We start from the raw sequence: 12,120 nt of genomic DNA, 5'->3' as shown, positions 1-12,120 counted from the left end.
AGACCCACCCCTCTCCCTCCTCCTGCTTGGCAGAAGTAAAAAAGTTCCCTGAACCCTGCTCTAACCATTGCAGGGAAAGAACTACAAAGAATCAGCCTCTTTGCCACCCGCGGTTTGAATTTCCCACCTTTTTCATTTGTAAGTCAAAGCTCCAGCCACAAGTCAAAGCAAAATTTTGCAGCCGGAGCTGTTCGTAAGTCAAGTTGGTTGTAGGTCAGGGCGTTTGTAAGTCAAGGCACCACTGTATTTCCCTGATTCTCCTACTGACTGCCCAATCAAGGAGAAGATGTGGATAAAACTTTTGAAATCTTAATTACAATAATTTAAAAGAGATATGACACATTCTAGTAGCAATGGGGAGGCTTCAACTACCCTTATGCCTGTTGGGAGGCACATTTTGCCAAACATGGCCCTTCCAAGAAATCACAGGCTTGTGTTGCTGAGAAATGTAGCAGGAAACTAGAAAGTTAGCTATCCTTGACTTGATTCTAAGCAATAGAGATGACTTAGTGGATGAATTGCAATAACAGGAACTTTGAGGGAAAATAGTCATTTTATACTTGAAGTTTTTTATTTCAAAAGAAGTAAAAGCCATGTGTGGTTGCACATTTGCTGGATTTTAGGAAAGCAGATTTTAATGAACAATGATAAGTAAGGTCTCATGGGAGAAAGTCCTAACTGGAAAAAGAGTCCCAGATGGGTGGGAGTTTATTTTTAAAAATGTCTTGTAAAAGGGAATTCCAAAAGTACAACTACAGTTCCAGCAAAAAAAGGTAGAAGACTGCAAAAAAGACCAATGTGCCTTCCCAAAAAGCTCAGAGAGGATCTGAAAACAAAAAAGGACATATATAAGAATTGGAAGGAAGGCCAGGCCACAAAGGAAAAGTACAAACAGATAGCAAAGAATTGAAGGGATTGTGTTAGGAAAGCAAAAGCTGAGAATGAGCTGAGGTTAAGAAGGAATTCTAAAAGCTACAACAAAAAGTCATTCTTTAAGTATATACGTAGCAAACAACAGAGAAAGGAAAGAGTGGGTTATCTCTTTTTTAAAAAAAACTGGGTAACCTTCATTTCAGCAAGATCTCAAAGAGCTCCAAAGGCAAGGGCTTCTTAGTGGATGGAAGAGAGATCATTTCCCCAAAATCAATGAAGCCTGGAGTAACGGAAGTCCAGGTATTATAGTCAACTCAACAGATTTTATTGAAGAGGATAACATAGAAATCATTAAATGTAGGGCTGGATCAAAATAATCACACTGACCATTTCATTTTCATTTCATCTAGAGTCAAATAAACCTATTTTTTTTGTTTCTGTTGTGATTTGGGGTATGAGATGAAATTCTTTGAGGGGAACAACCCAGAACAGTGTTTGAATACCACATATATAGCTTACCCAAATAGGACATTGGTCAGTGTAGCACTCCCCCAGTGTCCTCTGTTTGTTTTCCCTCAAACACAGGTCCACCTTCGGATACAATGTACTATTTACTCCCTTTATACGCTGCCACCAGTGGATCTTTATCTACAATATATAAAATATGTTTCTTAGACCTGGGCTGTCAAATATAACAGGTTTATTTATTGTTTGACTGGTAAATCACAGATATACCTCAGTCATAGATGTTCTTTTATTGTTCTGTTATTAAACTTGGATAGGATTACACATTTGCTTGTTTGTAGTCATTCACATTAACCACTGTAACAATATCTTATGACTGTCTATCTATTTTCTATTACTTTTATCTCTTATCTATTCTCTAACACACACCAAATTTCCAGTCTCAGTCTTGACACTTCAAAACCCTTCTCTAACTCTCCTCAGTCTCCAACTGTTCTCCTCACTTCGCCCCTCCTGTCCTGCCATAGGCTCCTGCCCTAGAGCTCCATATGACGGACAGGTGTGACTTGGGCATTCCACCACAGTCAGTTATTAGTAATTATCAGGAAGTCAATAGCTTTGGCCTATTAAGTTAACACAGAGCTAACTGTTATTAGTATTAGAGGCATAGCTAGATGCCACTACTCTGCACTTTATATACATTTTTCCAAGCAATCATTGGAAGACCGAAAGTTTGTAATTATGGCCAGATAGGCTATTATTACCTTGGATAGCTTTAAAAAAATTAAAGGAGATTAAATGCCACTTCATGGAGGTAAGGGCTATCAGTCTTGACCTAGCTGTAGCTGATAATTAAACCTCCATGTTCAGAGGCAGTACCATGTTCAAAGGCAAGTGCCAAGGCAAAGAATGAATGACTTGTGATAAATTAGGCACTAGCACTAACTTAGAGAAAATGTGTGCAGAGAATTATTGCTATAATGGTTTTTGTGGGTTTGGGGGCTGTTTGGCTGTGTTCTGGAGTTTTTTCTTCTGAAGGTTTTGCCAGTTTCTGTGGCACTCCATTCTGTGCAGTGGCCATGAGGAGCCCCCTCAGCCTGGTTATAGTGAACTTCTACATGGAACTTTAAAAAAAAAAAAACATGCCATAGCTTCAGACCCTTCACACCCACATTCTGTCCGATTTTTGGATAACAACTTTGTAATTTGGAACCATGGTGAAGAAAAACTGGAAGAATTTCTAAACCATGTCAAAAACATCTACTCAAATATACAATTCACCATGGAAAAAGAAATAAAGGGCCAACTCTACCCAGTCATAAAGACAGGAGATCACTGCACACAAAAAACTAGCTAACGACACCCATCAATCACAGTCACAGATCATCTCCCCCCCTTATCACAACAAAACACCCATAACAAAAAACACCCCAATCACAGGAAACACCCAATCTCCTGAAAATAAAAAAAACTGATCCCACTGCTACAAATACTCATCAATCCCACACACTACACCAGAACACAAGAGTTCTAGCTCCTGTCCTCTGAAGATGCCAGCCGCAGAGACTGGCGAAACGTTAGGAAGAAAACCCTCCAGAACATGGCCAAACAGCCCAAAAAACCCACAACAACCATCGGATCCCAGCCATGAAAGCCTTCGAGAACACAATTATTGCTACCTTGGGATTCTTTGAATGGCAGCTGCATGGGACTGAGTGGGTAAATCACATCAGCTAACGGATATTACAGGGTGAAGATAGGTAGTTGTCTGGGGAGAACACTGTGCACATGTTCAAGAGCAGAGATGGGCACAAATCGCATTTTGGTGTGATTGGGCCCACAGGTATTGTGCAGATGCCTCAGATTCCCCTCTCTGCCTCCGTTTGCAGGTCTCCACTCAGATGAGGCGGTGAGGCAGGGAAGCCCAGGGCACTGCCTCTGAGTGGGTGCCTATGGGAGGTGATGTGGAATACAAGGCACCTATGCAATAGTTGTGGGCCTGATCCATCAAACCTCTCCAAAGCACAGTTTGTGCTCATCTTTATTTAATTGTCATTGCTCTAGAAAATAAGATCTTGATTTTTAATCACAAAATAAGAGAAAGAAGCCTAAAACAAGAAGTGTGTGTCTTGGCACTAATCACCAGGGAGTTTTTACCAACCCTTCCTGCAGATGGGAAGGCCACTGACTGCTAACATAATCACCTAGACATACACAAAACAATAACAGATCAACTGTTTCCTGTGTTTTTCATAGATGGCCTGATAAAAGATTCTGCTATATCTCAAGCAGAACTTTCTAACTTTCGCAAGGTAGAAAGAGGCAAAGATTTGCTCAGTGAAATAAATGTGAGAATGACATTTTCTGAAATGTTTCTGCTAGAATTGCAGGGTGGATTTTATATTTCTTTGTCAAATCATTGTGTATCTTCAGAATCAAAAACACTTCAGGAGATCATCTGTGTCTTGTTGAAATGTATGGGAAAAACTAATATTTAATTAATTAATTAATTAGATTTCTACCCCGCCCATCTAGACCAAAGGTCTACTAATAGTGTTGCACTGGTTTCGTTCATTTTACCAAAGCTTGCAAAGTCAACTTAGTACAAAGTACAGTGATCTTCATATTCTCTCTTGAATTAAATATACTGTCATGTTGTCTTCCTTTTTGTTGTCATTCAGGAGAAAAGATGCTGGCCTCCTATCTTACAAGGATCATCTACCCATTACTCAAGTGATGGTTGGAGATATTAGTCGGCCTGCATCAGATGCCAAGTTAACGGTGGGCCCTCTGCGATGCCATGGAGACCGTAGGTTTTCTCTTCCATTCTTTATTTAAATTCCTTATTTTCCATCACAGTGACACCAAAGTAAAAAAAATGTCTTCCCAATATAATTTTGGCATCTATGGGTTGTTGCTAGTTGTGTACCATATAAGGAACTCTCTGTCTCTCAACCTCTCTCCCAAACATTTTCAGTTAATTTGATTAGTTCAACATCAGTTCAAACCTTCCCACTTAGTTTTGGTACATCTATTGTATCTGCATGCTTCGCTAATCAATAGAAAACAGAACTCCTGTATTCTCAAATGCAGGAAATGCAGCACAGAATAGGTAGAGAAGTAGTACAGGAATACCTGGCTACTGTAAATGAATTCAAGTCTCCAGGGCCAAGAATATTTTTAAAACTGGCAGAAGTAATTTCAGAAGCATTGGCAATAATATTTGAGAATTCTTGGAAAACAGAAGTCCCCACAGACTAGAGGAGGGCAAATGTTGTCTCTATCTTCAAAGGGGGGGGCAGACTCAAATAATTATCACCCAGTCAGCCTGACATCAATTCCCAGGAAAATTCTAGAGCAGATCATTAAAAGACAGCTTGTTATTAATTAGAAAGCAATGCTGTCATCACTAAAAATCAACACAAGTTTCTCAAAAACAAGTCATGCCAGACTAATCTGATTTCTTTTCTTTTTTTTTCTTTTTTTCTTTTTTCTTTTGATATATGAAGGGAACGCTGTGGATGTAGCATACCTTGATTTCAGTAAGGCCTTTGTCAAAGTTCCCCATGACATTCTTGCAAGGAAGCTAGTAAAATGTGGGCTAGACAGTGGATTTGTAATCAGTTGATTGATCGAAGCCAAAGGTGCTCACCAATGGCTTCTCTTCATCCTGGAGAGAGGTAACTAGTGGGGTGCCTCAGGGTTTTCTTCTTGGCCCTTTGCTATTTAACATCTTTATCAATGACTTGGATGTATTGGGGTTTGTAGTCCTCTTTGTATATAGCAGAGTGCACAATGGCAGAGACTTAACTTGAATAAAGTTACAGTTATTTATTTTACAAAAGCATGATTCACATTTAATTCATATGAGTTTAATACATGTAGTCCAAAAGATATAGCAGTTTTTCATTGCTTATTACTTGCTTTTAAATTAGTTGCTTGTAGCCTCTGTAATTTCAGGGCTCATCAAATCCTTTAACAGTTTATTTTCTGTTTTCTCTCACCCATTAGGAAATATCCATGCAGACTCCTCTTATTTCACCAGGCAGCATATTTTCATTCTGTTGCTCCTTCATCTTCTGCAGCTTCCTTCCTTCTTCCTCTCTCCTGCCAGTCTGTTTCTTCTACTGCTCATACTTCCACTCTCTCACACACACACATACTTTGCTGCTGCTGCCACCTTTATATTGATCTTATTCAGAGGCATTCAACATTTCTCTTTTTTTTCCCCACTGGCGTAATTAATTTGATTTATTTAAATCACAGCATATAAACAGGGAATGAGTTGCATAAAATGAAGGCACAATGTAAAAAAAAGAGGAAAATTGTGAATTTCTAACAGTGTAATACAGCGATTAAATGAAAAGTGTAATACAGAACAGTCTGGATTAAAGTACAGTGGTGCCCCGCTTGACTATTATCCCGCTCCATCGCAAAACGATGACTGAATAGGGAAAATCCATTTTACGACAATTGGTTCCCTGCTTCGGGAACCGATTCTTCGCATTACGACGATCAGAAACAGCTGATTGTTGGGATTCAAAATGGCCGCCCGCTGTTTTCTGGACCTATTTCCGGAAGACAGCGACCGAAAATGGCTTCCCCATGGAGGATCTTCGCTGGACGATGAGGTTTTTCGCCCATTGGAACACATTGAACCAGTTTTCAATGCATTTCAATGGGGTTTTTTCTTTCGCTTGACGACGTTATCGCTTAACAGCGATTTTAACGGAATGGATTATCATCGTCAAGCGGGGCACCACTGTATCATATTAAATTATAGTTACACAAAATTAGCCAGTTAACTCTTTCTAAAACATTATATATGCCTCTAATTTTCTCTAGTTTAAGCTCGTTATGTTCCCAGCTGTTTAACAGTCTTCGATGTAAAGATTGAGATAGAAAGACATATAGTTCCCATTTCCAAAGGACAAGTTCTTGAAGATCTAGAGCAGTGGTTCTTAACCTTTGTTACTCAGATGCTTTTTTCTCTCTTTTTTTAAAAAATATTTATTTAGGAACAGGGATGGAGGGTACAAAAAGAAAGAGGGGATAGGGGAGAAGGAAAAATTGTTTTGGGGGATAGGAGAACATAAAGTATGCCATCATCCAATCAATTCATATTACTAATACATATCAACTTTTTGCTTTTTCACAGTTTGATTACCCTCCTGCTTTTATCTTATCATTTAATTTTAATTTTATTCTATGTTATTCCAACATTGTCTGGTAACTGCTGCCATTTATACAATACATCCCATCATTCAGTTTCCTTTTGAATTGAAGTCTTTCAGCCCATCTGACAGAATATCCATTTTTTTCACTTCCCATATTTTCACCATAAGATTGTCTGGTTTCAGTATCTCTGCCTCCTTAAGATTTTTGTCATAATGCTTTTTAATTTTGGAAGCTGCATTCATTCATGTTACCTGGTGTCATGTCTAATACAGATGATTCTAAAGTTTGTACAACTTCATTCAAGTTTTGTTTGGCATCTACTGTCCCCTCTTTCGTCCCTTTCATCAAATCTTCTATTTTGCTAAGACCTGCGTTCACTCGCTGAAACCCTGTTATTATTATCCTTTGTATAGTAATCTGCCATTCCTTTTCTATTTCTTGCACCACTATTCCAGAACTTTGGGATTGAACAGACCAAGTCTCCATTTGTTCTTTTGAATTTTTGGGGTCCATCTCAGGCTTTGGGGTTTGTATAGATACCACAATAATCACCCCCTAGAAATCCTTCCACAGTTTCCACAATTTTATCAACAATCCAAATCCCTCATCATAAACCTCCCCTTAGATCTCCCTCCAATCTTTATTCAAATATTGTAATATAAAAATCAACTTTTAGCCCAGCAAATACAAAATCAAATAGAACCATGGCGCAGTTATTTCTTCTTCTCCTGAGTTCAGCAAGCTTCTATTATTAGACTCAGACATGGTCTGCAGTCCGACAAACAAAACAACAATCACAGAGTCTCAAACTGTCCAGTAGATTGTCCTTGAAGCTCGTCTTGTGATCTTCATTAACCCCTTAATGCTCCTTAGTCCAGTCGGCCACGTCAGCACCTTTCTTCTCCCGAAAACCACCAAATTCTATTATTTATAGTTCACAAAGTCCAGGGAAGGCGAAGAGAAACATATCCCAGCTACACTGCATCCACCAAACTCAAGTCTCTTAAATCCAGTCAGACTGTGTTGCTGTCTGGGATTCTTTTCCAGAAACATAAGATTTATTTTTCCATCTCAGACTTTCGGCTTTAGAATCAGCCTGGTGTTTTAATAGTTCACTTGGAGAAGCTTTAGTTTCGCTTTTGAGTCAGACTGATAAGATAAACCCGCCGCCACTTTTCTTCTTTCAGCCAAATATTTTCATTCTTATTTCAGCTTAATGAGGCTGTTTCATAAATCAGAGGCTTCGGCTTACTTGTTATATATTATTAGTTTATATTGATTGCTCTCCTCTCCCCTGGTAAAGGGTTCCTCGCGGCTCAGTGCCAAAAATGGCGCCCACTCCAGTCCGTGCACGGTGATTTCTTCAAAAGAAAAAAGTCTGGGTCTGCCTCCCTTTCTTCTCCTTCTGCTGCTCACCATCTGCTTCAGAGAGACTTCTCCTAGACTCTCCTTTGATCCCCATTTCAAAAGGGGGATCCCGGACGGGAGGGTTCCAGTTTTTCCAGAGAGCTCTTCTCTGGAGTTGCTGGCAGCACCGCAACAAAGCCCCACCTCGTTCGCATTCAACATTTCTCATGGTCAATCAACACATCAATCTCACCTGCCTGTCTTTCCTTCTTGTAACTTTACTGAGCAGAAATGCTCTTTGTAAAATATAACCCCAACCAGATGAAGGGATAGAGACTATGCTGATTAAATTTGCAAATGTTACCAAATTGGGATGGGTTGCTAATTCCCCAGAGGACAGGATTAAAATTCAAAATGACCGTGACAGATTAGATTCCTTGGCCAAAACTAACAAAATGAATTTCAACAGAGAGAAATGTAAGGTCCTACACCTAGGCAGAAAAATGAACTGCACATATATAGGATGGAAGACCCCTGGCTAGACAACAGTACTTGTGAAAGGGATCTAGGAATCCTGTTAGACCAATGTGTAATATAACATGAACATGAGTCAGCAGTGTGACGCGGCTGCCAAGAAAGCCAATGCGATTCTTGGTTGTATCAATAGGAATATAGTGTCTAGATCAAGGGAAGTGATAGTACCACTGTCACACACACCCAGTTCCCCTGTTTGTTTTCTCTTTCAGCATTCTCTTTCTGCTGTTGGACATAGTAAACTTTCTTTGGCACACTTCCCCCTATTTTCTGCTGACCAGACTCTTTATTCTTTGTGGTCTGACATTGAGAAATGAAGTGCCCTTTTTCTCCACAGCCGTAGCAAGTTTTTGGGGCCCTTTGTTCAAAGAAAGGGGGCTTGTCTCCATTCGCTTCACTGCTTTTATACCTCTGTTGATTTTGCTCTGAGGGTTTGTCCCTAAAATGGCTTCCAGTTGCCTGCTTGTTTTTGTGGTGATTTCTGGGCTCTTTCTTTCTGTCTTCCCAGTTTCTACCACCAAATTTTACTTCAGAAAAGTTTGGGGTTTTTTTATTTCTGATATAAAATATGCTGTCTCGCTTGTCAAACTGTTTTGGCTGTTTGTCCCTGACTAAATATCTTAGTTCTCCAGGTAAAACTGAATATAATTGTTCTAGCATAATTATGTTTTTCATATCCTCTAGAGATTTAACCTTACCTTGTTCTAACCATTTTTTCAGGTATCTGACTATATTGGCTCCTCAGGAATATGATTGTCAATGCTCTAAACCTCCTCCTGAGATGCTCAGCATTGATTCCAAATCTCGCAAAAACCAGTTTTCTAAAAACTTCATCATCTCTTGCTTGATCTTGGGGCATTTGGGAATAGATCTCAGCATGTTCCCCACTTATTTGCATTCTTAAAATGACCATTTTCTCTGATTCCCTCACATTATAATCCCAGCATGCTCTCACAAACAGGATTAAAAAAGATTCGGGGCAATCACCCTTTCTAAATTGAGGGAATTTCTTAATGTCGACTTTTGATAGCCCTTCATCTGCTGAATTATTACTGTTGTTACAGTTTCGAGATGCTAATTCTAGTTTTTCATCTCTAATTGGTATTGCATTTCTTTTTCTCTCATTTCTAGTTGTCTCTTTTCTGCTTCAGCCTCAGCCCTAGTCCTTATTTCTGTCTAGCTTCAGCCTAAGCCCTATTATTATTATTATTATTATTATTATTATTATTATTATTATTATTATTATTATTATTATTATTATTATTATTATTATTATTATTATTATTATTATTATTATTATTATTATTATTATTAATAATAATAATAATAATAATAATAATAATAATAATAATAATAATAATAATAATAATAATAATAATACTTATTATTATTATTATTATTATTATTATTATTATTATTATTATTATTATTATTATTATTATTATTATTATTATTACTTTATTCATTTATTCATTTATTCATTTATTCATTTATTCATTTATTTATATCCCGCCTATCTGATCGGGTGAGGACCACTCTACGTGGCTAACAATCATAAAAATACAACAATAAAAAATATAAACAATTCTAAGTGACAAAAACATTACATTACATACTGGACAAAAGGAAAACAATAAGAGGGGGAGAAAGGGCATCAGGAGTTATATGATGGGAAGGCCTGCCGAAACATGCATGTCTTTAATTGATTCTTAAAGATACCCAGCGAGAGAGCCCCGCAAATCTCAGGAGGTAGATTGTTCCAGAGGCGAGGAGCCACCGCCGAGAAGGCCCGATTTCTTGTCTTCCCTCCGGACTTCCCTCGACATTAGGCTCCACAGCCTCACCTCCTGGCTCACACGAGTGATACGGGTAGATCTTGGTGGGAGTAGGCGTTCCGCCAAATATCGAGGCCCTAAACCAGTTAAGGCTTTATACGTAAGTATCAGCACTTTGAAGTCGATGCGGAACCAGATGGGCAGCCAATGCAATGCGGCCAGAGTGGGTGAGATATGTTGGTATTTTTTCACTCCACTAAGTAATCTGGCCGCCGCATTCTGCACCACCTGTAATTTCCGCAGCAGCCTCAAAGGTAGCCCCACGTAGAGCGTGTTGCAGTGGTCTAATCTCAAGATTACGAGCGCATGCACCAAGGTAGTGAGCGCCCCCACATCAAGGTAGGACCGCAGCTGGGCTATCCGCCTGAGGTGAAAAAAGGCGGTGTGGACCACTGACGCCACCTGAGATTCCATAGTAAGCGCCGGGTCTAGATGGATCCCCAAGCTGCGGACCCCATCCTTGGCAGGCAAAGTCACCCCCCCAAAAGAGAGGGAATTTCCCAAATCCCCAGCTGTGGGGGCACCCACCCTCAGTACCTCCGTCTTGTCCGGGTTCAGCCTGAGCCCATTCTCCTGCATCCATTGCAGTACAGTCTCCAGGCAGCGCCGAAGGGACAGAACGGCATCTCCTGCGGTTGGTGAAAAGGAGATGTAGAGCTGAGTGTCGTCAGCATACTGATGACACATGGCCCCACACCCCCTGATGACCCCACCCAGCAGCCTCATGTAGATGTTGAACAGCATTGGGGAGATAATCGACCCCTGCAGAACCCCACAATTAAGACTCCACAGGGCAGAGATACTCTCCCCAAGCTGCACTCTCTGGGGGCGGTCCCCCAAGAAGGAATGGAGCCAGGCCAATGCCAGGCCACCTATTCCCAACTCGGAGAGCCTCCCCAGGAGGATACCATGGTCAATGGTATCAAAGGCCACTGAGATATCGAGGAGGACCAGCAGAGACACTTAGCCCCTGTCGGCCTCCCTCAGTAGGTCATCACACAGGGCGACCAATGCCGTTTCTGTACCATGGTGCGGCCTGAAACCTGACTGGAATGGATCCAGGGCATCTGTTTCATCCAAGAGCACCTGAAGCTGATCGGCCACCACCCTCTTGACCACCTTGCCTAAGAAAGAAATGTTGGCGACAGGTCTATAATTGCCAATTTCGTCCGCCGCCAAACTAGGTTTCTTCCTAATGGGCCTAATGAGTGTGTCCTTCAGGGCAGATGGAAATCTGCCCTCGAGGAAAGACCCATTAATTATTGCTGTGGCCCATTCCATTGTTAAAGGCCTGGCTGCTTTGATTAGTCAGGCTGGGCAAGGGTCCAAGGAAAAGATGGTGGCACGACAGCGGTCAAGCACCCTGGCCACAGAGTCGGGCGTGACAGGCTAAAAGGAGTCAAGAATCACCGGGCAAGACAGAGCACTGGACATCTCTGCTCGACTCACTGGGTTCAAAAAAGGAGAGAGGTCCCGGCAGATGGCCTCCACTTTTGATTTTAAAAATGCTGCAAATTGGTCCGGCGAAAAACTAGGGGGAGGCCCATCACTCAGACCAATTCTGGATAGGTCGCGTATTATATGGAATAGCTCCGCCTGCTGGTTGGACGCTTCGCTTATCCGGTTAGAGAAGTATGCTCGACTAGCAGCCTTTACCTTGGCCAGGTAAAGGTTAGTCGCGACCTTAACAGCTATCAAATTAAAATCCATTGGGTCCTTTCTCCATTTGCGCTCTAGCCGTCTCCTGACCCACTTCAACACCTGGAGATCCTGGTGGAACCAGGGGGCAGGGCAGTCTCTACAGCAGAGAGAGCATTTAGGAGCGATCATGTCTACAGCCCTACCTGCCACAGCGAACCAGCCGTAAACCAGAGCCTCGACAGGAGCG

General features: G+C 40.9%; 1 protein-coding gene across 3 annotated transcripts in view; it reads left to right on the top strand.

Annotated features, from left to right (window-relative positions):
- The window catches only part of CNTNAP2 (contactin associated protein 2), a 2,051,986-nt gene that overhangs the window by 1,796,674 nt on the left and 243,192 nt on the right, over positions 1-12,120 (top strand). For all 3 annotated transcript variants that reach the window (XM_073002555.2, XM_078377431.1, XM_078377432.1), the window contains exon 15: positions 4,020-4,147. In XM_073002555.2, the coding sequence (XP_072858656.2) occupies positions 4,020-4,147 (128 nt within the window). The remainder of the gene's footprint in view (positions 1-4,019; positions 4,148-12,120) is intronic.

Source organism: Pogona vitticeps, chromosome 6 (assembly GCF_051106095.1).
Source record: "Pogona vitticeps strain Pit_001003342236 chromosome 6, PviZW2.1, whole genome shotgun sequence".
NCBI classification, from domain to species: domain Eukaryota; kingdom Metazoa; phylum Chordata; class Lepidosauria; order Squamata; family Agamidae; genus Pogona; species Pogona vitticeps.
The sequence above is the reverse complement of the archived record's forward strand: the minus strand, read 5'-3'. Positions and strand labels throughout refer to the sequence as shown.